This window comes from Drosophila tropicalis, unplaced genomic scaffold (assembly GCF_018151085.1).
Source record: "Drosophila tropicalis isolate 14030-0801.00 unplaced genomic scaffold, ASM1815108v1 contig_443, whole genome shotgun sequence".
NCBI lineage: Eukaryota > Metazoa > Arthropoda > Insecta > Diptera > Drosophilidae > Drosophila > Drosophila tropicalis.
In genome coordinates, this window is record NW_027172907.1 from 4,943,179 (window position 1) to 4,968,798 (window position 25,620).

General features: G+C 38.5%; 7 protein-coding genes across 12 annotated transcripts; 4 read left to right on the forward strand and 3 right to left on the reverse strand.

The window, feature by feature from the left end:
- Positions 1-1,191: 1,191 nt before the first annotated feature.
- On the forward strand, positions 1,192-3,596 carry NijA (Ninjurin A). 2 transcript variants are annotated; one of them, XM_068286168.1, is made up of 4 exons: positions 1,192-1,560; positions 2,474-2,528; positions 2,815-3,206; positions 3,286-3,596. In XM_068286168.1, exons 1-4 carry the CDS (start codon positions 1,507-1,509, stop codon positions 3,463-3,465), a joined length of 681 nt encoding a protein of 226 aa, XP_068142269.1. In that variant the 5' UTR covers positions 1,192-1,506; the 3' UTR covers positions 3,466-3,596. The 2 variants fall into 2 exon arrangements, with proteins under 2 accessions (XP_068142269.1, XP_068142270.1); XM_068286169.1 differs by having other exon boundaries at positions 2,836-3,206.
- A 596-nt stretch (positions 3,597-4,192) lies between these two features.
- LOC137574110 (dipeptidase 3) lies at positions 4,193-5,847 on the forward strand. The gene is made up of 3 exons (XM_068286230.1): positions 4,193-5,102; positions 5,163-5,338; positions 5,394-5,847. The coding sequence occupies exons 1-3, from the start codon at positions 4,269-4,271 to the stop codon at positions 5,737-5,739; spliced, it is 1,356 nt and encodes a 451-aa protein (XP_068142331.1). The 5' UTR covers positions 4,193-4,268; the 3' UTR covers positions 5,740-5,847.
- Positions 5,848-5,993: 146 nt separating this feature from the next.
- LOC137573920 (integrator complex subunit 15) lies at positions 5,994-7,557 on the reverse strand. Its single transcript, XM_068286003.1, has 2 exons — positions 7,441-7,557; positions 5,994-7,356 (listed from the first exon to the last, which is right to left on the reverse strand). Exons 1-2 carry the CDS (start codon positions 7,517-7,519, stop codon positions 6,338-6,340), a joined length of 1,098 nt encoding a protein of 365 aa, XP_068142104.1. The 5' UTR covers positions 7,520-7,557; the 3' UTR covers positions 5,994-6,337.
- A 288-nt stretch (positions 7,558-7,845) lies between these two features.
- Arv1 (ACAT-related protein required for viability 1) lies at positions 7,846-9,137 on the forward strand. Of its 2 annotated transcripts, none has more exons than XM_068285918.1 (4): positions 7,846-7,988; positions 8,073-8,192; positions 8,255-8,393; positions 8,452-9,137. In XM_068285918.1, exons 1-4 carry the CDS (start codon positions 7,887-7,889, stop codon positions 8,811-8,813), a joined length of 723 nt encoding a protein of 240 aa, XP_068142019.1. In that variant the 5' UTR covers positions 7,846-7,886; the 3' UTR covers positions 8,814-9,137. The 2 variants fall into 2 exon arrangements, with proteins under 2 accessions (XP_068142019.1, XP_068142020.1); XM_068285919.1 differs by having other exon boundaries at positions 8,511-8,647.
- Positions 9,138-9,167: 30 nt separating this feature from the next.
- Positions 9,168-14,982, reverse strand: LOC137573856 (WD repeat-containing protein 26 homolog). Its single transcript, XM_068285917.1, has 4 exons — positions 14,905-14,982; positions 11,552-12,832; positions 10,541-11,493; positions 9,168-10,475 (listed from the first exon to the last, which is right to left on the reverse strand). Exons 2-4 carry the CDS (start codon positions 12,086-12,088, stop codon positions 9,995-9,997), a joined length of 1,971 nt encoding a protein of 656 aa, XP_068142018.1. The 5' UTR covers positions 12,089-12,832; positions 14,905-14,982; the 3' UTR covers positions 9,168-9,994.
- Positions 14,983-15,607: 625 nt separating this feature from the next.
- Positions 15,608-21,935, reverse strand: Cdk12 (Cyclin-dependent kinase 12). Of its 4 annotated transcripts, XM_068286479.1 has the most exons (8): positions 21,793-21,935; positions 20,803-21,262; positions 20,161-20,731; positions 19,911-20,094; positions 18,410-19,842; positions 17,958-18,346; positions 17,339-17,812; positions 15,608-17,261 (listed from the first exon to the last, which is right to left on the reverse strand). In XM_068286479.1, exons 2-8 carry the CDS (start codon positions 21,021-21,023, stop codon positions 17,096-17,098), a joined length of 3,438 nt encoding a protein of 1,145 aa, XP_068142580.1. In that variant the 5' UTR covers positions 21,024-21,262; positions 21,793-21,935; the 3' UTR covers positions 15,608-17,095. The 4 variants fall into 4 exon arrangements, with proteins under 4 accessions (XP_068142580.1, XP_068142579.1, XP_068142577.1 ...); XM_068286478.1 differs by having other exon boundaries at positions 19,911-20,728; XM_068286476.1 differs by having other exon boundaries at positions 19,911-20,731.
- Positions 21,936-22,389: 454 nt separating this feature from the next.
- On the forward strand, positions 22,390-25,486 carry SAK (Sak kinase). Its single transcript, XM_068286480.1, has 6 exons — positions 22,390-22,633; positions 22,707-22,802; positions 22,901-23,702; positions 23,755-24,722; positions 24,808-24,969; positions 25,031-25,486. Exons 1-6 carry the CDS (start codon positions 22,598-22,600, stop codon positions 25,325-25,327), a joined length of 2,361 nt encoding a protein of 786 aa, XP_068142581.1. The 5' UTR covers positions 22,390-22,597; the 3' UTR covers positions 25,328-25,486.
- The last annotated feature ends 134 nt before the right edge of the window (positions 25,487-25,620 follow it).

The window sequence follows — 25,620 nt, forward strand, 5'->3', positions numbered from 1 at the left end:
AAAATATCGATAACAACGTTGCTGTCATCGATGTGGTTGTGCAAACTAAAATATCGATATCTCTGATACAAAACGATATGAAAAATGCAGTAATATTGTAACAGATTCACTGGTTTAAAATAACAAATTCTCATCAACACATAAATTTTATAAATGCTAAAATTTTAGCTGCGTCTTTAAAAAAGCCAAATTTATGGAAAACTGCCCAATTTGCAGCACTATTATTGTGGCACCTGCTCACGGCATAAGTACACCTGCTCCCAGTATTCTAACATTCCCAGTATTTTCTGCATTTTTAGTATTTTTGATGGTCTGGCAAGATTAAATGACCGCCAATCATAAAATTTAAAAAAGTGAAAATTGGCAAACACTCCATGTACTTTCGAAACCAATACAACCGATTGAGCTTGATGCTTAAAAATTTTTATAAACACTTTCAAAACGTTATATTCTACGTGCGGATAAAACCTTTTTTCCTCATGTCCCCATCATTTGAATACCCTAATTTAAATAACCTACGCCAAACCCGAGTAACTATTACAAGCTGTTAAATAAATCAAAATTTATGTTATGGCCAATATTTTGCTGTTGCACCCTTTTGCTACGCCCATGGAATGGAACAAGCAACCGGTTTCTTCTTAACTTTAAAAAAGCCCAGAACAAGAACAGAACACATTAATTGTATAGATACCCAAAAAACATAACCATCTCGAAAGTGCAAACTTTTCCCACTTTTAAATGATGTTGCTGATGATGATGATGTTGATGATGATAATGTTGATGACTAATCCTGTTTAAGGCGAATGCACCGAGAGTCGATTATTTTTCTGCGACATTTTGTGTTTTGGGCATTTTCCAAGTAAATTGTAAACATATTTTCTCCCTCGTTAATCTAGATGAGAACTCAGGGAAAACGAGCAAAATTAAATGCGGAACCTTAGCACGCTAACCTTTCACTAATACGGAAACATGTATGGAAAGAGAAAGAGAGAGAGAGGAAACTCTAGTACACTACTAGACTCCGAGAAACTTGTTGTAATCCACCCAATCCTATCAAGTTGAGAACTCGCTAAAAATTTTCCCAACGTTGCCGGCCACTCAGCCAAACAAGTTGAGAGAAGCCAACGTCGACGTCAAAGCACCAGAGCCAAAGCCAAAACATTTTGAATTTGTTGCTGGTCAGTTCAGTTGGTGGACAAATAGCGTGCCGAGTGGTTGTTTAACTGCGCACGAGTATTAAATAAAATTTCTTCATTTTTTTTTTTTCAAAAAATTGATTGTAAAGAAACATACCCACATATATACATACATACACACATATATTTATAATTAATTCCCAAATCAAGTGGAAAAGCCAAATCATATCGAAGCATATTACTCATACGCGTTCATCTGCGTAGCACAGATAATAAACAAAGGAATACGTTCAGCGGCAAGAGAAGACACTTTCTGCAGCTTTTAATTGCATTTTCTTAATTGAACGATATTAATCTTCAGCAAGAAAAGATGAGTGACCTAGAACATATTACGTTACAAATGGATAAACTACCGCCTAATCAAGTGAGTTTCAAAGCCTTTCCCAATCGGTGGGTAAAACCCCAAACACAACTGGCCTAGCGTGAATTACATGTGTACATAGAAGCCAATGTTTTTTTTTCAAAGTGATTCAGCTTCTGTCTAATATTTGTTGACATAAATCATTTAGTTTGTGTGATTTTCTTCCATAAGATGGAAACTAATTTTTTGCCAAAAGAAAGCTAGAAATTAACTTGTTAGAGTTTCTAAAAGTTGTGTAATAAAATGGTTGAGTTTTAATCTGAAATAAAGCATCTATCCATTTGTGGGTACTCGAATATGTGTATAGAATAAGTTTCTATAATTACCGAGTAAACAAAACAAAAATCACAAACCCAAAATGTCTGTCAAAGTTTAGGAGATACGGAGAGAGAGAAAGAGATAGAAAGAGAGAGATGCTTTTCTCATTAAATAAACATTGGAACTTCTAGTACAATGGCTCATTTTCGTGCCAAATGGATCACAAAGGAATTTTTATTACTTTTTTTTCTCTTTTGTATGTATAAATGTATTCTAAAGCTTTAAATAATAGAGAAGAAGAAAAAACAGACAGGTTTTTAAGCTATGAAAAATATTTTGCCTTTAAGCCATTAATTTACCAACCTTTTTGCACAATTCTTCATACATCTGTTGAACGGTCAAAAAGTTATAGATTTTTGCGATTGATTTCAGGGGAATGACCCACTGTACATGCATATAGAAAATTTCTATTCCGCATTACGTATAGTGAGATAGTGAATAGAGTGATATGCATATTTATTAGCATGCGATTTTTTTGTTTGTTTGGTATGAGAAAGAGGAAATCAAAATGAAATTGTGTTGGGGAAATGTTAATAAATTGCAAATTTTTTGTATTCATATACATATTATAAACCTTGTGTTCAAATATTTTTTCTAGGCAAATGAAAATGATGCACTTGACGTAAGGAATCATCTACGCATACCTCGTGCAGGTTAGTAAATTCATACATAATTTTATATGATTAACTGTTCAGGAATCTATGTATATATGTATATACTCATATTTGGCTTCTACTTACTTTTATTCTTCAACTTCAATTTCTGTGTGTGTGTGTGTGTTTCTTTCACTAACCAATTGTCGCATCCATCAATGACTTCTTCAACATCAACTGCCTATATATCTCACCATATATGTATATGTATAATAAACCAAATTCATGTAAGTCGAATATTTGCCTAAAAGACTTTTAACTTAGTTAGCTCATTTCTCGTAAATAGTGCCCGAATTGGATGATGAAGAATTCGACGATCGTCCATTGGTAAAAAATGGAAATCCTGGCGTTGACGATGGCTTATTGGGTACAGGTGATTCTAGAGGCAACGGTGGCAATGTACCCAACGGTGGTGTTGCTGGGAACAATGGTCGACGTCCCAGTTATGCATTTCCCGGATACAATGGTCCCGGTTTTGTCAATATCAATGGGGTAGAGACACCCATACCAGATGTGAACGCCTATCAGCATAAGAAGACATTGGCACAGGGCATGATGGATTTGGCCCTGCTCTCGGCAAATGCCAATCAATTGCGTTATGTGCTGGAGACAAGTCAACAAACGAATCCATACTTTTATCCCAGTCTTTTGTTCATATCATTAAGCATCATATTTCAAGTGAGTACCATATAGAAGGAGTGGCATTTGCGCTTTGTTAACTTTTTTGGAGAAATTTCATTTACTTATTCATATTCAGGTTGCAGTCGGTGTTGGCCTTATATGGAACGGTCGGTACAATATCAAGAATGAGCAAGAGATTTGTCGGGCAAATAAGATCAACAACTACACGGTTATTGGTGTTTTCATTGTAACCGTTGTGAATGTATTAATCTCAGCATTTGGTGTGACACCAAGTCCGGCGGTTACAACAACATAAAACACATTACACACTATCGTTTAGTTCATTCAAATTGTATCACACATACACATAAAAGTCCTTTACTTCTTACATGTAAACTTGTATTATTTTTAATTGTGATAGAATATTAAATTAGTATCCATAAATAATTTACTTTATTTCCTTTTTAAATGGAAAAGCTTCTTTTAAGAGGCAGGGGAACAACTCATGGGCGTAACTCAATCTACTGAATTTGAAATTAACGGTTCATCCCTAAAAGTATGCAACGATTTCTGTGCCATTTTGCAATTTGTATTAAAGCTGTGGAAATCTTTTGTCAACTTAAGCATCCTTTGTTGGTCATTGTAATTCAAATTTAGATTGCAAATCGTTTTTGTGAAACGTTGCCGGATGTCTAAAATTGTTCATTAGGCGCATGCTCCTTTGAAAATATCCTGGTGATATTTCATTCAGTCAACTTTGTAATACCCTTTGATTCAGGACTCGTTTGCTAAATTGATAAACAGCATATATTTTCTTCAACAATTTACTTCCAACCGAACCGTTTATTGTGGGAAACTTAAGAAGGAATTCATATTCCAGGGACACAGCTTAGATTTTCGAATCAGCGCCTTTAGATGTATTTGAAAAGACTCGAATAATTGTCACATATTATATTAAAATATGTAAAGTACTCGTTTATATTTTGGCCTTAAAGGGTACTCAAGAAAATACCAAAAAAAATAATCAATAATCCTCCAAGCAATCAACTACCATAGACTCTGCACAGAGAGCAGCTCACTTGTTGGGGGAAAAAACATTTAATTTAAGAATATAATGCAATGAATCCAGTGCCCAGTCGCGACTTCCTAGAGGTGCATCCACTGCACCAACATCAGCCACATTGCAAGCAGCAATGCTTTGTGTTCACAGAAATCGCGGATATCGAGCTGCCCGCGGAAATCACCAAATTCGGTGGCGGAAACGAGAAACTACGTTGCTCCAATGGGGGCATTCCAACGTTCAATTGTAAAAAGGATTCATGCAGCGAATCATCGGAGGAACGTCCTGGACAATCGCGTGGCCGAAAAATTCTCCTGGGAGCTGGCCTAGTTCTAATATGCATTGCCATGGCTGGTGGAATACCGTTGGCATTGCAGCTCCGATCCTCTTCGCTGCTCGAGGCGCGCTTAGCGTTCATTCGACGCCTTCTGACAGAGTCACCTCTTATAGAGGGTTCATGGAAGCCACCAAGCGAAGTGGTTGTTAACAAGAGCAGCATTACGGAAATACGGCAAAATCATATTGGTGCCGTTTTATGGCCAATCACTGTGGCATGTGGGGCACAATATCTGGACGCTGTCCAGCTGGCCCTCGAGGGTATTGATGAGGCTAAACGAATTACGGCTACCACTGATTCCATGCATATTGTCGAGTCCGCCGATGAGATGGAGCAAACCCACATTCGTGGTGAAGTTGCCGTATTGATCGGCATCAGCGGTGGTCACGCGTTGGGCACTAGTTTGGCCATTTTACGCTCAGTTTATCTACTTGGTGCTCGCTTCGTTTCGGTAACAAGTCTAGAATGCACCACACCATGGGCTGCTGCAGCTATACGCAGACGTGATTACCTCATAGAGGAGAATGTGACGAATTCCCTTACCGATTTTGGAAAGGTAAGTAAAAAAAAGATACCCTTCTTTTCCCAAAGTCATCATCCCTGGACTCGATTGCAGACAATGCTTCATGAAATGAATCGCTTGGGAATGCTTGTGGAAATCTCTCAACTTAGCGAACCGGCAATGATGAGCGCCTTACATTCGGCCAAGGCTCCAGTCTTATTAATGAATGCTACACCACTTTCCATGTGCAATAGCACAAGTGTGGCATCCATACCAGATCATGTGCTCAGGTAAATGGAATGCAGCATAATAAGCAAAACCATTTCTAACAAATTCATTTTGCAGTCTACTTCCGGAGAATGGTGGTGTTATTTTACTGAATCTGGAACGCTGCGGAGAGCGTTCGCTGAGTCTTCGTGAGGCCATCAATACGATTAACTATGTGCGAAAAGTGGCTGGGGTGGATCACATTGGACTCGGTGGAGCGCCAAAAAGTTATGCTCTCCTACTGGCCGAACTAGCCAGAGATCGGGTGTGGGGCAATGCGGCCATCAAGAAACTAGTTGGCGGCAACGTAATGCGTATCTTACGCGAAATTGAGACCTTAAAAAACCGTATGCCCCTGTACGAGGAATGGATACCACACGAGTCCATTGAAACCAATTCGTATTGCCGCTATCCAGAGTCTTAAGTAGTCAATCATATAATATTTTAGTATTTGGTAGCTTGCATAAATGGTTTTTGTTCTAAGATTTATAATTACACATTTAATCAATATGTTAAAATAAAAAAACAAAGAAATAAACTTTAATTGCAAAAATCAATAATTTTTTTTAAGGACCTAAAAATGGCTATGAAATAGTATTAGGATTAATGTCTCTTTAGGAAGGAACTCAAGAGAGTGAGTAGAATTTCATTTCATTATTTAGTTGAAACCATATAAAATTATTTATTCAAACAATAAACTTTATATTTTTTTGATTAAAAATATTTTTAACTACTGTCACAGTAAAATTTTGTCAGAAGAACAAGGGCAACTGTGTATAAAAATTAGGCTAACATGTTTTAAGTTAATCATTTTTTTCCCCTTTCTTTAGTTAAGTATAATACTTTACAACTTTATTTTTGTGACAAAATAAACATTGAAATACACAAGAATCTGTCCAAACAAAGTGTTCCCTATTGTCCCCTGCTGGCATTACTTACAAACACACAAATTAGATATTATTGTACTCTATTTATCTACATATGTATATTATGTTTAAAAGTACATACGTTTAGAAATCGTATCAAAGCTTTTTGCGTGCCGCAAGGACAATTTTCATAAGCGCATGGGGCGGGAGAGCTTCAAGCATGCAAAGCAACTGAATTGGATTCGTAATGCAATTGGAGTTGAGGGCTATCTGGACAGCTTGTGCGAATCGTTCCATACACTTTTGATATGCAGCATCGGCATCAGGTGAGAGATTAGCCTCAGCCAATCGGGAGCAATGATTTTGCAATGACTTTACAATTTGCATAAGATCCTGGGCATGCAAGGCAGCAGCCTCGCCACTGCAGACCAGCTGTTGGAGGGTTTGCAAAAGCGAGAGATGCAAATTGCTATACGCAGACCTCTGTGAGATTAATGGGGCTAGCACAGCCCATCGCAATAGGCCCGAAATGGGTGTGGCAAATGGCATGGCAATTGCACCAGCCGGTAGCACAAGTGGCTGCTGTGAAGCCTGACAGAGTGTGGGATTCTCCGTAATCCATTCGGTTATAGCGTCCAACAAGGCATCTGGTGGAGGTATCAATGCGCCGTCACGTTGCTCATTCAGATAGAGATCAGCCACAGCGACCATGAAATTCGCTGCAAATTGAGGTCCCACCAATGGCAGTTGTTTCAATTGCTCTGGTGTTTTCTTTGAGAAGAGTATGAAGTCGCTGACAATGTTCTGGGCAACTTCAAGACTTGGTGGTGTTTTACATCCCACTTGCTGCATCCATGTGCCCGCCGATGAAAGTAGAGGTGCAACTGATCCGGAGACTGCAGTGCTGATAAGTCTAGACAAAAGCTTTGAACGCTGTGGCGTCAGGTGACTACCAAAGAGTGAAAGAAATATTGCGTTCCGGGTGGCATCCCGCCCTGGCCTAGAGAAGTATTCAATTAACGCAATAATCAATTGAAACTCTTGGAACAGATTCATCTGGCTGGTGGGCAAGCCTTGTGATTTTCGCGCGTCTCCATCGCTCTGCTCCAGGAATATGACTTCCGATATAATTTGCATTGCCAAATTCTGTTTGTTTCTGGTGGCTATAAGACTTTCTGCAATATACATATATAAAAAAAAAAAGGGCACTTACATGTTAGTATCAAAATATAACTAAAACGCTTTTAATATAGAACAACCTAGTCTTGTTAATGCGTCGACCGCACATGTTGGATAATTTCGGATGCTGATATTGCTGCCTTCCACTGAAGAGGACATCTTGAACAACAAAACAAAAACATTGCCATTAATGTATGTAGCCCTTGGAACTAGTTACTTTATGTTAACCTTAGGAAACAATTGCAAGCGAGGGTTATCAAATGTGACTACCCTTCATTTGGCATAACCAATAATCCTGATAGATTAAACAAAAAAACAAAAATTAATTCTGAAATTTTCCCTTTAAGCTATTGAACTCATTGTGTAACAAAATATTTATTAATATATGTATTTAAAATTATTTTACTTCCTGTACAATTACTAGTTCCTTTAATAGTTCCAACGAACCAGTTAATGAACTTGTTACAATTAGAGTAGAACTACTGGTGAACACCAAACAAGGAACACCGATATCTCCGGTATTATTATGAGTATAAATGCAATTAAACCATTTGTTTGCATTAATTGCGGACATCGTGTGCGTGAATTGTACAAAAAGTACAGCAACACCCTCAAAACAACACATTGTGTAAGTAAATATATACATATGTATTTAGAATATTTCATTATGGTATATGAAAGATAACGTTATTATTTAAAATATTTTTAACAGGACAAATGCCATCAGATAACAGATAAATACATTGAATTCGAAGAGTTCATTATACTGATAGATGCGCTTCTTTTAGATTCTTGTGCCTTTCGCCATATTATATACAATGGCAACTTCAAGGTAGGTGGATTCTATACGACTGTCCACTAACTAAATTTATTTATCGGCCTTTTTTCTCTCAGATTCATTGGAAGGTGTTTTTTGTAGTATTACTATTGGAATCGTTTGCACTTTGCCGATATAAGCATGATTCTGGGCGAATAGCTTCGTCTCACTTACATGAAAGAGGATTCTATATGTGCACCATACAAAATATAGGAGGTAATACTAATATAAATTTTCAACTTAATGTAATAACTCTGCAATAACTCTTTTTCAGAGTACCTCTTGATCTCTCTTATGCTTTTACTTATTACTGCGTTTCTTGAACTGAAACAGATGCTTAAATTTGGCTTGCTAAATTTCACCTCAATTATACTCAAAGTGGTGGCTATTTCCAATTTGTCCAAATTCTTCCTTCTACCAATATTGGTTTGGCGCAATAATACCACTGATTTTGGCCGGAATCTACATTATATGCTAGTTACCAGCCATCATTTATGCTCTCTGGTGCTGGCCTATGAAGCTACCAGAGCTAAGAATCTTCGTTGGATTTCCACCATATTCGTAATAAGTGCATTTGCCTTAAAAGAATACTTTAGATATTTTACAGCGTTACAAATAGAGTCATTTTTTATATAAATAGGAATTTCAAATGTCTTAATTATGTATAGGCTCCTTTAATTCAATTGGAGCTGATGAGAACTATTAATGATGTCCAATTAAATGATTATGATAACACAGGAAGAATGTCCTTAATGTAAAGCTCCCCTGCTAATTCGGCTGTGCTATAGTATCTACGTAGTCCTAGTAGCTTTGTCCAATTTAATAATAAGAAACATCTGTATTCCAGTACCGAAATCTTTTGAAATATAAACTCTTAATGTACTGGAACATTCCAATAATAAATTATGTCAAACAAAATATAAAGTCGACTGATAAGAATAAACTTTTGTGAACCAAAAAGTAACTCAAATTTTGTATACAACCAAAATCTGGGGTAGAAAATTTGTAAAAAATTTATAAACATATTTATTTTATTTTTATTGCATGTATTGATTATGAAATATTTAAAATAGATATATGTATACTAAATGTTGCGGTCCGCATAAAAAAAATAAATTGAAATGGCAATGAACACCTATTTAAAAGAAAATTGTGGCGAACTCTACAATTTGAGTAACTCTGAAGGTGCACCGTCGTTGTGTTTCTCTCACTGCACATAAATTCTAATGTGCGCACATATAAAATACATGTTTAGGCTTTTATTGTTTTTGCATATAGCTGATCAAACACCTATCACCTACAATATGCATATGCACTATGATGCACTTTCAGGGTTATGACGCAGAAAGAGGGAAATTTTGATCCTAAGCATCAAAGTGCAGTCCAAAGATTCATTACATAGTAGGCATGTTCATATGTAAGTATAAGTAGTGTGAAGATAATGTATTTATCACATGCATACATAAATGGACTGACTGGACAAACGAACGAACGAACGAGTTAAATGTTTTAAATATACAAATGAATGCATGTTTTTTTTTTTCGTTTCTTTTTTTGTTTTTGTTTTCTCCATTCCGCGGAAAATAGTGTGAATGTACTTAAGTAATTGCTAATTGTAAAGTCATGCTGCTCATACATTGTGTTGTAATGGCAGTTTACATCATCATTATCATCATCATACATTGTCCATCGACATTAAGGGGGGAGTTACTAGAACTAAATCAGAATCCGTTTAATATATAGATCTACTTGGTTTTTTCACGCACATCGATTTAATGGCATGATGGGATCAGGATGGGGAGTGGGGAGGGGGGCATCTAAGTCATATTCCACGAGGACGACGAAGAACTTGAGGAGCAGTCATCGCTTTCAGTTGTTGCGCTACTCCCATTCGGCTTCGGTCCCCAAATGCGTACTGTGGCATCATCACTGGCACTGGCCAGTAAGGACGGAAAGACTGGGTTCCAGGACACACAGTTAACCGTTTTGGTGTGACCAGCCAGTTTAGCCAACGGCTCTTCACGCTTAATATGCCAAATGTAGACAACCTTATCTTCGCTACCGCTGGCCACAAAGCTTTCGTTGACGCCACCAAAGCAAGAATGTATGGCAAAATTAGTTTGTCGTATTCCTTGAAAACGTCGCACCAAACACTTGTCCTCGATGTCCCACAAATGAAGGCCCTGATTTGATACATTAAGCAGGGCTAAGCGATCCGCCGAATTAATGCTGAACGTCATAATGGGATGCGGCTCTCTCAGGATATCAAAGTCAGAGCGTGGATTATCAAAATTATAGCTAAAATGTAATTCAGTGGAAATAAGATGAAAATGAAACCTGGGGAATTTCAACTGCTTACTCACCCTCTTATGCGATAATGATTATCGGCTGCAAGAATCGTTTTGTTATCCGCCCGAAAAGCTATACTATTTACCCGTACACCCTCCCATGAGTCAACTATAGTCCCATTTAGATCGCACAGATATAGCTGCCCCTTCTGTCCACCACATACGAAACGAGATCCATCACGACTGATAGCACCGCAAGCTAAACTATCCTCCAATGATTGCGAAAACTTCACAACAAGCTTGCCATCGTCCACATTCCATATATAGAGCTCATGCGAGTCCTCGGTGCCACCCACAAGGATAAGCTTTGAGTCTGGGCTCCAACTGACAAAGCTAACACTAACCTGTGCCGGGCCATCAAGCACACGGCGGTGTTTTAATGTCAGCTTATATGGATCAACATCCCAGATAATCACAGTAGAGTCCTTGCTGCCCGTGGCTAATTTAAGGCCATCAGGAGAGAACTTGCAGGACCAGACCTCATCGCAATGATCGGTGAGTATTTGTATGGTCTGCATGGGAAAACCATCTGTGGTGCAACAGTGATCTGTGAGCAGTGACACTGTCTGCAAATTGGTTTCCCAGGCCATATCGTGACAGGGGCAGTGTTGGCTTTGCAGTTCTACTGCCTGCTGCAGCAGAGTGCGCAGCCGGCGTGGTGACATCATCACCGATGGCGGCATAAATGTCTGCAGACGTTCCATCACAAGGGCACGCGACAATATACCCTTGCCCTCCCATTTGGCTCGCTGATAAAGATCATGATTAGTGGAGCACATCATGTATGAAGACAACTGATGCACTCGTGATATATTATGTTGCAGCGGGGTCAGTTCACTGCGCAACACTTGTAATGCATCCAAAGGATTACCATCATCCAAATGTTCCAAATACTTTTGTTCAAGTAATATGAATTTCATTTCAGTTATTGTTGTTGTCTTTCCATTATCAATTAGTGGCTCCAGTTCCTAAAAAATGAAAATGTTTGAATGCATTGCAAACGAGATGAGTGAAGAGAGGACTTACCTTAAGATCAGCATCCGCACGAGGCCAATCACCTTTTAAAACATGTTCCCGAAATTTGGTTGCCGATGGATGCTCCAAATAGCAACCCGATTCAACCATAAGTGTCTTCACCGATTTATCAAGACCGACATCGTGCAGATATTGTCCAATAAGTCGAATGATTTCCTGATTCGATTTGTCCAAGTGGACATTGCTATATACGGTGTTATTCTCTCGATTATTTTCGCTGTCAAGTGGGCAGCTACTGCTGCCATTATTATTCACAATGAACCCATTGTGTTTCGAGTCGTGTCCGTTTGTGGCATTACTATTGTTGCTACTACTTCCGGATGGCTGATCTGCTTCGATTCCAATTTCAGACACAGCACCACCACCACCACCACTGCCGCTGCCGGTGCCTTCATGGCTAACTGCAGCACTATCTCCACTGCCAGCTGAATCCACTGCGACGGATACCTCTAGAGATCTTGATCCGGACCCGGAACTTGCAGAACCGGAAACCGATCCAGCCGATGTCGAGGAGGCAGTATTCTGCATATTTACTCCAGTATCAAAGCTATTATTATTAGTATTGCTACAATTAAGCCGTTTCCCTCCGGCGTTGCTATTGTTCGTAGAGAATTTGTCCTGTCCGCTGCTACTTGACGATGAACTTGTGGAAGCGGCAGGGTTTGAATGATTGTTATTTAGCTGTAATTGTAATTCGTTTATTATTTGTGCCGCTTTTGAAGTTGATGCAGCCTCAATTGCCACTATTGCGGCGCTGAAACTATCACTCTCTTGACTGGTACTGGCGGTACTGGTGCTGCTAGTTGGTCCACCTGAACGACGTCCCTTTTTGCGCGGCGGCTGGTCCTCGGCTGAGGCACCAGTTGCAGCAGCCTTTTTGTTGTTTCTATCAATTTTGAGTATTTTTGATAACCGCACGGCAACAAGCAGGCCTCTTCCCTCTCCTCTCTCTCTCTCCTATCACTCGCGGCAATCGCTGATTTGCTTTGCCGTTTCTCTAGCTTTTGCTCTTGCTCTTCAGCCGCCCGAACACACACCAATCAGCTAACTATTGGGCCTAACATAGAGCACGCTTCCAATGCATCCAACGAACTTTGGCGTATATTGACGACGTTGCCTGATATGGTCAGGCCAAAGCGACTTTGGGTATAGTTGGTAAGGGGTATCTATTTTGCTTCGTTTTCCTAGCTTTTTTGCTTGGTATTGCAATAAAATTCGCATTTACTCAGCCGATTTTAATAGTTGATAACACGTTATTTCAAAAATGTATAACTGCAAGTAAAAATCGAATAATAATGATAGTGTTAATTATATAAAATATGGGAATTCATAAAACAAAGATAATAAATATTAGATTGCCTATACATATAATAAAAAAGAAGATGATCCTACATGAACTCTTAACTTTATGATCTTTTGGGCATCTAAATACTTTATCTTGTTATTTTCAAATAAAACGTAATATTTGAATGTACATATGTATATCACACTTGGCGGGCTACTTCCATTGACTTGGCCTTGACCATGGGCAGAAATGGGATTGTTCCTGCTTGTCCACTTGTGATCCTTGAGGAGTAAGGCAACTCTTTTCATGTTGCTTCCCGATTGCTATTGCAATATAAGCCATTCTTTATTTTCCAAAATTGTCTCAGCTTGTGAAATTAAAATTGAATTTAAATTTTGATCCTTTACGTTTCTGCTATTTTTCGTACTGAATGTTTTTCTTTCTCATTGGCGTTAATTATTTCAATTCAACAATTAAAAGCAACAAACAAACCAACATAGCATAAGACACAAAAAAAAAAGTTATACAATTGAAAATCTACGTGCATTCCCATTATATTCCATTCAAAGTGAACCAACACGGGAACGGATTCTGTACGAAAATCATGCTAATACTCTTTGAACAATATGTGTACATATGTGCGTAATTCGTCCAGCTACGAGAGTTGGCCGCCTGCGGGAGCTATCCGTGACTAGAGCTTTACTCTATGTAATACTGATAAAGGACAGGTAATTGTTTTTATAAATACTGCGTATATTTACTTGCAGCTTTTTTTGTTTTTAAATGATAAACAAAGCAGTAAATACTTGACACACGCAAATAACTAGAAAAAGTGTAATTTTTTTAGAATAAAAGCATATGTAAATACATATGTATGTACATACAAATGTATGAAATAATAAGCGATCAGCTCAATTAACCTAATTTTGGAAAGTGCTTATCTAAATCAAATGTTATCTTTCAGTTTTAAGGCTATTTCATTATTCTTAACTTCCGATCTTTGTATGATCATAATTGCTTTGAGAGAGCAACACATAGGAACCAATTATTGTTTCAATAAATTGCAGGTATAGGAACAAAACAAAAAGAAAAAACTAACCGAAAAAATTATATACATATGTATGACTTGCAGTGTATATGCATGTACATTCGTATGTACATACATACATATATACATAGCTATATCTATCTATCTATGCATGTATGTGTGTAGATGTGTTTGTGGTGGATATGCCTTGCAATAGCGAAGGGGTGTTAAAAACAAAGTCTTTTGTTGTCTTCCTAGGTACATATATGCATACATACATACAGATGTATGCATATACATACGTGCGTGTGCGTGCACTTATTTGTATGTGTGTGCATTATGCATGTAATGTATTTACATACATACAAACAGTCACATTATTTGCATTTACTTTCTTAGATTGCTTTGAAGGATCAGATGTTTGATGAAAATATGAATGAACTGTTCACTTATACATTTAGGCATATAATGTACAAATGCAAAACTAGCACAAATACATATAAAAATATCTCTCAATCTTTTGTAAGCTAATATAAATCTAGCAAAAAAAAATTGTGTAAACTGAGCCACTAATCTACATACTACATAAATACATACATATGTATGTATGTACGTATGCATTGAAACACATACATATACACACATTGCACACAAATGCAGTTTCAAATTTCTTTTCAGCTTTTCACTTTATTTCTCTTTAGGGGCCTTCGAAATGCACTAAAACATGTGAATACATACATATATGTATGTATGTATATTCGTTTATCAATGTATATATGTATATATATATATGCACTCGTCATATATGTGCATATAGATATGTGTGTGTGTGTGGGTGCATATATGTATATACCAATACAATCTTTTGTAATTTACTCTTTCCGATAAATCCCACACAACTGCAGTTTGTTAAAACTTAATAATTGTCTAATCTAAAATAAAAACAGTGCGTATTTTCAATATGTGTACTTGTCTTTCTACTTGCAATTAAATAAAACAATGAAATGACGTATTGTTTTTTTGTTCACTCACTTTACACACAACACAGCAGTAGCAGCAGCAAAAACGCCTCTCAGCACGGCAACACTGAGGTTTTTTTGTTTTTCTTTTCTTCTCTTTCTGTGTTTTTTCCCATTTTTCTTTCTTCTCATTATCCCATTATTCTTAAATTTTTATTCCATTTGTCTATTTTCCCATTATTTATCGATTTTATCGGAGCAAATCTATCGGTTAATCGACATTATCGGAGCAAAATGTATCGATTAATCGACATTTCGGAGCAAAACCTATCGAAAATAGATTTTCACTCAATTTTAGCGCTCTGAATAATCGATAATTTATCGGAATTCAGATTATGAATTTCCATTTTATTAATATTTTAAGCAATGTGGGGACAGTACATTAATAAAACTTCATTTGCAAACGCCAAAGTATAAATTCTGGTTATTTTATAATGTTGATTATATACAACAATTATTACCATTTCTGACTGCGTTCTTAATTCTTATATGGGAATGTTAGGAGACTATTTTGAAAGTGAGGGAGATAAACGCCGACAAGGATGGAGAGAAAGTAAGTGAACAGTTCAGAATACTGCAAACAAATACATATCTATCTACCATATGGCCATATAATTTGTATTCAAACCAGATTTGTTATTGTAACATGCTACCAAAGTTATTTATGCTTCCCATCTGCCCAAACAACGGCCAAAACAGCATAAAATCATTACCACTCCATTCAAATAAATACTTTAATAATAAGACAAAATAATAATACCATTCTTGATAATGACGACTACAGCATATATACTCCATGTTTAATATGGACGAGCCACTTTTAACCCAAAAACAATAAGTTAAATAAAAATGTATTACAAGAGTGTAATATTTTTGAAAATACATACTTCGTATATTTACCTTATGCATAAAGTTTTTGAGTTTCGACATGCTCTGCTTATGTGTTTTGAAACTCAAACACTGAATTTGATTTGCATTTTGAGATATTGGTTTTTGTTTGTTTGTTTTTTTTTTTTAGTTGATCGTTTTTGAGTTATTCATACGATTTTACAAATATGTGTTTTCTGATCTACAACATAATTTCGGTCTTATTGTTTTCAGTCTCACGCACATCTCTTGTATTGTAATGCAGTTTATATACATATCCAGATGTTACATACAACATCCACATTTCCTTGCATTGCAACAAGCAACAAATATATATGCACATATGTGCGTGTATATATATTATAATGTGGAAATACATATGCAACATCCGACGCATACGTACAAAACAGACATATATACACATACATGCATACATACATATGTAGATATACATACATACATACATATATACACTTGCATAAAAAATATAAACTTTAAAAATGTCTGTATGATAGGGGCCAGGTCGGGGTTGGGGGACTTTGGGGTTCAAGGGGATGGGTAGTAGGGATTACGGTAATTTAGTAGATATTTTAATCGTTAAATTCATTTATACTTTACAATTTACTTTAGTTTACTTAACAAATATAATCATTTTTTATAGCTTTATCCGGACAATAAGAATAGATAAATTATTTAATACCATTAACTCTATCTTATTGCGTAAACTTATCTATTTAACAATTTTATTTAATGTTAAAATGCAAAACTTTAACTGCTTTACAATTGTACGCTCTTGTTTTATATAAACGAAGAAACGCTGTATAATTTTATTGACCAATGTGTTAAACAAAGCACAAATAATCAATAAGTTTATTGCATTTTAATTATTTTAAGCGAATATATATATATATATATTAATTCGTGAAGATACTTGAAAAAAATTGTTTAAAAAAAAGGAAAATGGGAAATAATAACCACACATCATTCGGATTTAATTTATGTGAATATATGTTACACTTTTTTACAGCGGATCATTTGAAATGCCCACACACATATACATACATATATACAGATATATATATATATATATATATATATTTATATATATAGGCAGCTCAAATATTTAAGTTTTTTAATGTTTTTTTTTGTTTTATATATAGCCAACGGGTTTTCGTTAAAGCTTATTAAGAGTGCACAACGCAACAATGCCACACCATTGAGCAAGTAACTCCACTAGTTAAGATTTACCACATGCATTTTTAGTAATCCCACCAGGAACACTTTCCCACTTCCTCTTCCTCTTCTACATCATTGATAAATGAAGTATAAAGCAAGTGCTAGGCATCTCCCACCATAGCTGCACCGTGATGTTGGTGTTGATACTTTGTTGAAGTTATCACAGCTGGTGGCAAGGATTCCTGTTGCTCTCGTAGCTGACGGCGTCGTTTCTTGCTCCAGAGCTCATGGCAGTCTTGCCACGTAGGCAATTGAGGCGTTGGCATTCTGGAAAAATGGGCAAAATAATAGGGGGAATCTCTAACATTGATACCGAATAATTATTGTCATACTACACTACTCACTCATCAGGATTGATTTTTTTCAGCCAAGGCGAACGAAGCGCGTCCTCGGCTGTGATACGCTTATCCGGATCCAGGTCCAACATTTTATCAAGCAGGTCAAGCGCCGAAGCTGGCATAAACTCGAAATCCTCACGAAGGCGCCGACGATGCGTTTTCTTCTGTTTGAGTGTATGAAAGAGCGGCAATTTGATAACATTTGGCCACACCGCCGGAATGGGTGAACCGCAGATTTTTGAAATTGTCTCCAATTGAGCCATCTCAGCATTGGCTTGAAAAAGCGGACGTTTCAAGAATAATTCACCCAAAATGCAGCCGCATGACCAGACATCTATTGACGGACCGTAACGCTCTTCACCCAACAAAAGCTCCGGCGGCCGATACCACAGTGTAATTACTTTGTTCGTATAGGGCCTTTCACGGTCGTCGGCATTATAAAGACGTGCCAAACCAAAATCAGCCAGTTTCACTTTGCCCCTATAAGAAAAAAGAAGGAAGAAAAATTTCTGCATTAGGCCCACATAATCAAAATCTATCAGTTAAGAAACCAATAAAACTGTTTCTTCTTTTCTTTGCTCGATGATGATGACTGCTGTAGTTTTAATTGAAGGTAGTTGCTTACCTGTTGTTCATTAAAATATTGGAACATTTTATGTCGCGATGTAAAAAGTTCTTTTTGTGGCAGTAATTAAGACCATCTAATAGCTGCTTCATGATACTAGCATTATTTTCCTCATTGAAATCGACCATGCCGGACTCAAGGAGTCCCATTAGATCGTGATCCATGTATTCGAATACCAGATAAAAGGAGCCCTTATCTTTGCGAAACTCGACAGCGTCTTGTTTGTCCGTTACGATTTCATGCAGGTTGACTATATTGCGATGATTCAATTGCCTCAGGATTTTAATTTCACGCACAGCCGTAATTGGAAAGCCCTCTTTTTCGTGCTCCAGTCGCACCTTTTTCAAAGCGACCATGTCGTTTGTGTGATGATCTCGAGCTTTATATACCTAAACAAAACGAAACCAAAACATCATTCGGAAAAGTTTAAAGAAACTGTGAATTAAACATACCTGTCCATAGGTACCCTCGCCAATCTGGGCAATCACCTCAAATACATCCACACACCGCTCACCCCAATCTCGAACATTGTTACGAGAATCCCGCCTATTGAGTATCACTGGACGCCGACGAGTTGCACCGCCTGTGGCAGTGCCAGATGCATTCACATTGCCACTGGGCGTGTCAAAGTCTTCAGGACTGTCGATAACATCATCGTCTCCACTGAGTTCCTCGCTGCCCGGTATTACTGGAGGCATTGGTAGATTGAGAAGGCTTTTGTTAGCATTGCTGCTAATAGTCTTTTCCTGTTCGGGTTTGGCTTTGCCAATGCTGCTACTACTGGTGATGATAGTGCTGGTCGTCATGGATATATCCTGTGGTGATGGCGTTGCCGTGGCCCTCACTAGATCGGCAGCATTCATACCAGGCGGCATGGGCAACGCCGTCAGACTCTTAGGTTTTTGGTTATTCTTGATAGGCGTTATTGTCGTCGTTATCATTGAAGTATCTGGCACATCAGAATTTGCACCTGGATCATTCTCTTTATTGGGCATTGGAATGTTGTTAATATCCAAATCCGATTTGCCGGTACTGAGAACTCCGTTGGGTGTGGCGGTCGTAACCGAACCGGAGCACGATCGTATATCTGTTGTTTGCGGCGTGTTAGCGACTTCAACCTCCACGGAGGAGCTGTTTTCATTAATGGTAAGTGCCCCGTTGCTATTGCTATTCTCTTCTTGCCGTTCAATGATCTCTTTGAGTGCCTTCTGTCGTTTATGTCGATCTTTTACCAGCTCAGCGAAGAGGCTTGTCTCGCTAATCTTTTTAATGTACTCCTCGCGTTTATTTTTCAATTCCCGTGAAGCAGGTGATCGTGAGGTTGAGCTGCGGCTGCTACTTGAGCTTGGCGATCGTTTACGGCTATTGGTGCGATGACGCAGCTTGGGACTAGAACCAGCACCACGTCGATGATGATGATGATGCTGTGATCCCGGGGCTCCGCCTGGTGGCGTTGGAGGAGAAGATTCATAGTACCTGGAACGTGAACTTGTTCGAGGAGATCGCGAATAGCGCGAATCAACCGCACTAGAACCAGTCCCTCCACCGGAGCTCCTTTTGGAAGATCTCGACGGCAAAGGCGGCGATGGGGAAGCATACTTGTGCTTATGCCGGAACATATTTGAACTACTGCTACCCGATACATTGGCACCACCTCCCACTGGAGATTGTCGATTGCGGGAGTGCTGTAAACTGGGGCTCCTTGACGCACGCCTCGGATACCGGTCTCGGCTATAGCGATCATATTTAGCTGGATGTTGTCGCCCACTACTGCTGCCATGATCAAAGGAGCTTACTGACACGGAGAGATCACGATCCCGCCCATCGGTGAACTTTCGCCGTTTGTGGGGCGGTGTACTTGGCTGATGATGATAACGGTCTAACTCTAAGAAAACACAAATAATTCGATGCTTAGTACAATTAAATTAGACCTTGAGTGTAAAAAAAACTCACCCGGGGAAAGACGTTTTAATTTTCTTGCATCGCCTGGCCCAGGTCCTGAATATCGCGGCTGATAGCCGCCATGGCCATGAGTTAGACCATGCCCATGACCATGTACGTGACTGGGACGATCCTCCTTGAGTGGACTCTGCACATAGCGAGAATTTCGCGTATCTCGAGCACTACCGGCACTATACTGTGTGGGCGGAGGAGTGCGCGGTGAGGTGGCTACATAACGCGGCGATCTATGGCGACTATTTACCTGCTTATTAGGTACGGTTACCTGCAACGTTGGATTTGGTGTCACCGACGCCGACTCAGCATAATATGAGGCATTGTTACTATTGGGAGGACGCCTAGCAGGCGGTGTGCCCGGACCTGGGCCCGGCGATATGGGACTACTTTCTTTGAGGGTACTGGAAACCGTACGCGTGGTATTCAGGCGTGCCATCGTCGGAGTCGGCGGCGTGTAGCGTAAGGTATTCATATCGTTCTCCAACATGGAATCTAGGCTTGAATAGGATTTGGCTCGTTTTCGTTCCTTTTTACGTTTTTTAGATTTCTTCTTCGATTTGTGTTTGTGTTTGTCCTTTTTCTGCTTCTTCCGCTTCTGCCGTTTCATTTCGGCCTCCAGTTCGTCAGTGTCAATTGAATCACTAGACATGTACAACTCGCGACCCCACATTTCCTCCTTTGAGCAACTACTTTTCGATGCCGAAGCGTGGATCTCGCCTCTGTCCCGAATATTTGATAGCGACGATTCCGCTTCAATGCCCAGCCTTATGCTTTCATGTCTTGTCGCATCCTCCTCTCCGGTTCCCTCCACACGCCTTCTTTTTGAATAGAATTGATGATCATTATTAAGATTTATTTTTTTTTTAAATTTCATTATGTTTTATTTTACCTGTTGTAGCCATCATAACCACTAGCTGCTGCTCCCGACGCCTTTGCTTTTTCCAAATTGTTCTTTGCAAAACGCATGGACGATTCTGTAGATTGCTTTGGTTTTTTGTTGAGAGCATTAGCATCCGAATCAAGTTCGCCTGCCTCTGGATCGGAGAAATCCTCCGAACTGACATCGGAATACTCCACTAAAGCGGTGGCAGCCGCAGATGAGGCATGCATCCTGAGCAGCAAAAGCCGCCGGGTGCTGTTTGTTTTTGTTGTCGTAACTGCTGCTGTTGATGTTATTTTTTAATTTCGTTGATTCGATTTTTTATGGCATGGATCTATGGAAATTGTCAGGGCTAGTTCTTGGACAGGCAACGTTTCGGCATCGGATTTTTTTTGCGACAAATCTTGCCCGTGCGACAGTTTTTGGTCGTTCGCTATTGCTGTTGGTTTTTAGCTATTTACATCGCGTACTAAGAGAAGTAGACAAAAAGAAGAAAATTAACTTGTCCCATTTTTACATAGTAAGCTTTCAGATTCTGGATATTGCGTTAAGCTAGAAAGTGTTTTCGAAATAGGTCCACGGCAGTTTTCGGTATTGTGTAGTTGCAATTGATTTTACTTTTTTTTGGTCACGAAAATAAAAAGAAATTTGTCACTTGTCTTATCGTTTTTAAGGTTATAACTGTCAAGTGTGGCCAGTTTTCGGGAAGAGCGAAAATCCGCACTAATGCCACGTTCAGTTGAAGAGTTTCTGTTCTTTGTCAAACTGCAATAGTTTTTTTTCACTTTGAAAAATCTAAATTCAATTGCCGATTTAGAATAATTTTCATAAAATTGAATTTAATATATTTTGAAAACACTTTCCAACACTTTTCGCACTATCCACACACGTATTTTTATTACTGCTAATGTGTGTGCGCCATCACACGCACATACGTACGTGCATATGTACATATGTATGGATATGGGTCATTTTATTGTTCTTGCTTGCATGACTTACCAGATTTCACGTTTAACAATTATGCAAACTTCGCTTCAATGTCAATTAATAAAATACTTCATAAGCACATCATAGGCTACGTGTTTACGTTTTTGTTTTAATTGAATGCTGTAGCTCACTTGCTGGTTCATACCATTAATTTTCAAATTATTGAGTAACACGTTTTCTCGGCCTTCAATTGCGATTGAAATCTGCTACTGTTATTTATATAGATATTAGCCGAATACTCGCGAAATGTTTTACATGTTATGAAAATATTTGCTCAAGCATAAATTATACATTTCATGGCATTAGAATCTTTCTGGAATCGCATTCCGCATCCATCTATTGGCCAGTAGTGCTGGAAAGCACATCTAAATAAAATCGATGATAACATTTTCCATCGATATTTTTTCCGATGACCGATGATTTTTCCGACCCTCCCAAATATTTTGTTTTGACACACATCCACATTTCATTACACATCCATATTAACGGAATGCAAATGTACCCTACTGATTTTTGTCAAATTCAATGGCTTCTAATATATTTTTATTTGGAATATACAAATGATAATTTTAAATTTACCAAAATTGAGAATTTAAATGATATTGTGTCCATTTATGTATATGTGCACTAAACAAATAACTACAGCACTGATCTAAAATAGTGCTGTACCACTATCTTTGTATGACTTCCCAACACTGGTTAAATGGCGTTTGGTATTCAAAAAAAAAATCGGCTTGTTTGTTTATGTGGAGGCATGTTGTTGATCAAATAAATAAAATTGTTCATTAGTTAAGATCAGAAATAAACAAAGGAAACCATGTTACCTGTTCGAAATTATGGCGAAACAATTGAAGTAAGTGTTTAGTTCTCTGCAAGTGCTGGATTTTATTTTGTTTATTATTCTGATACGATCTTTCCATCTCAAGGAATATGAAGTACAGCACTTGCTGGGCAAGGGAGGATTCGCGAGCGTCTACAAAGCCAGATGTCGGCGAACGTACCAAGATGTAGCCATCAAAATGGTAAGATTCAGCAGATTGCGTTGTGCTCTATAGGGATGAACTATTTTTTAATATTAATGTTTCTATATTTTTGGTTTTATCTCGTTTGTCGAGATCAGATTGACAAAAAGCTGATACATGGCACTGGGCTATCAAGTCGCGTTAGACAGGAGGTGGAAATACATTCTCGTCTAAAGCATCCGTCTGTTCTGCAGTTGTATACGTTTTTCCAAGACGCCAACTATGTGTATTTGGTATTAGAATTGGCTCACAATGGAGAACTCCATCGGTATATGAACCAGCAAATGTCGCATCCTTTTACCGAGGCGGATGCTGCAACCATATTGCAACAGGTGGTTGCAGGTCTCTTGTATTTACACTCTCACAATATTATGCACCGAGACATCTCATTGTCAAACCTACTGCTCAGTAAGGACATGCATGTCAAGATTGCTGATTTTGGCCTAGCCACTCAACTAAAGCGGCCTGATGAGAAGCATATGACCATGTGTGGTACGCCCAATTTCATATCTCCAGAGGTTGTTTCGCGTTTGTCCCATGGCCTTGCAGCAGATGTCTGGAGTGTTGGATGCTTATTATATACACTTGTAGTTGGACGACCACCTTTCGATACAGACGCCGTGCAATCCACACTAAACAAGGTGGTGATGTCGGAATTTATAATGCCAACACATTTATCGTTTGAGGCGTGCGATTTAATCGAGAAACTGCTGAAAAAGAATCCTCATGAGCGCATTTCGTTGGAGCAAGTCCTCAGACATCCTTTTATGTCAAAGATATCAGTAGCAGCAGATGAACCACAATACAACAGTCCAAAGCCCGGCGCTTGCGACTTTTATATGGAAGGTCAAGGCCAAAGCGTAGCCAGCGGTGACAGTGGAATCGTTACATTTGCTAGCAGTAAGTTATACCTCATATCTTATTTTCGCGTGTTAATATCTTGAAATTTCAGATGAGTCAAGAAATTCACAACGTTTGCGATCCATAGAAAAGTCAGCTCAATTATCATCTAATCCCCAAATATTGCCACAAATTCAAGAGGAATATGGTTATTGGCAGCCACCGATTGAACATAAACAATATCCAATACCCTTAACATCCGATAATGCCGAATGGGAGAGACTCGGAAGCAAAGGAAAACAGCCGCACACAGGTTCAGTTTTAACTGAAGAGCAACAAATACGGGTTCCACCTTTAAACACAATTCGATTACAGCCAACGCGATATAAGACAAAAAATGCCATTATGAGTATTTTACGCCATGGCGAGGTCGTCTTAGAGTTTGTTAAATTCCGAAGCAAGTTAAATGAAGATCGCGTAACTGATATATGCCGGATTTCGGGTGACGGACGACGCATTATAATCTATCAACCTGATCCTGGAAGAGGATTGCCTATTAGGGAACAAGCGCCGCCGCCTGAGTCCCATATAGCAGGCGACAAAAGTGTATATAACTATGACAGTTTGCCTAGCAAACACTGGAAGAAATATCTTTATGCTGCACGATTTGTGGGTCTTGTGAAAAGTAAAACTCCCAAGATAACCTACTTTAGTTCATTGGCCAAGTGTCATTTAATGGAAAATATGATTGACTTTGAGATGAGTTACTATTCGGGAGCAAAGTATGTGAAATCTTCACCTGGTGAGGAGCTTAAATTGTACAATAATTATGGTATGCTGCTCTCGGATTTGGCCTGCCCAGAGGCCAAAAAATTGATTGATCACGGGAATGAATGCTTTACCCATTGTATCAATATTTGCAATGCACTAGAGCTGGCTCAACAGTCAGCCGATAGCCGAAATACATGTTTTCCGGTTACAATTGGCCGTAGACCCCTTACAGATGTTCCACATTCGCAGCGCTTCGATGGTCTGAGGGATACCACAAACATTGCATACTCCACACCCAAGTCGCATCAGGTGAGTTTTATTTTTCGTCGACTCCTATAGGGGGCCCCCTGTTCCAGTTGATCTAACATAAAGAATTTGCTTTTGTTTTGTTCAGGGTTCAATTAACTTCTCCATGAGCACAATTTCCTCGGTACAGAATGGATCGGAAAGTGTCCCTAGCACACATTCACATGCTTCGAGGGCCCAGATACAGGCCTCCCAACAAAATGTGCCTATCAAACGCATCAATATTCCTGATGTAGGCATTGCCACTGAGGTGAGTGTCAAAAGATTTAAATTTCGCTTCAATTTACTATAAATTTCCTTGATTCCTTCAGCTCTCCCATGGTATTGTGCAAGTGCAATTCTATGATGGATCAATGATATCATTGATACCAGAGATTCAGGGTGGCGGCCTTACCTACACTCAGTGTAATGGAGTTTCCACCTACTTTCCTAAATACGATGGCGATTTGCCCTTAGCAGTTAGAGATCGACTCGCCCAGATACCGCAGGTAAAGCTGAGACTGAAGTGTGCTCCACTGCTAAGCAATCATCGAAAAGTTGACAACATCGCAATGACTCCGAAATCGACAACGCCGTCAACGCCCTGCTACAATCGGATTGTATTATAAAGTAGAGGTGGCAACACTTTATCTGATTATCTAAACATTAAGTTGAAAGTATTTGTGAAAAATTCTTTTTTTTTTTCTTTTAAGTTAAGGATAATATATATTTTTGTAAGTTTAAATACTCCCAATTAAATGTCCTGTTTTTTGGGGCAAATACAGAAATGTGTCTTATTACTTGATCTCTAGCGGCTATATATACATAAGTTCATATTTGCAGGATCAACAAGATGCAGAAAGCTAAGATATATTCTGTCGATTTCGTCCTAAAATCTTTGAATGTTGATGACAAAGCCAAG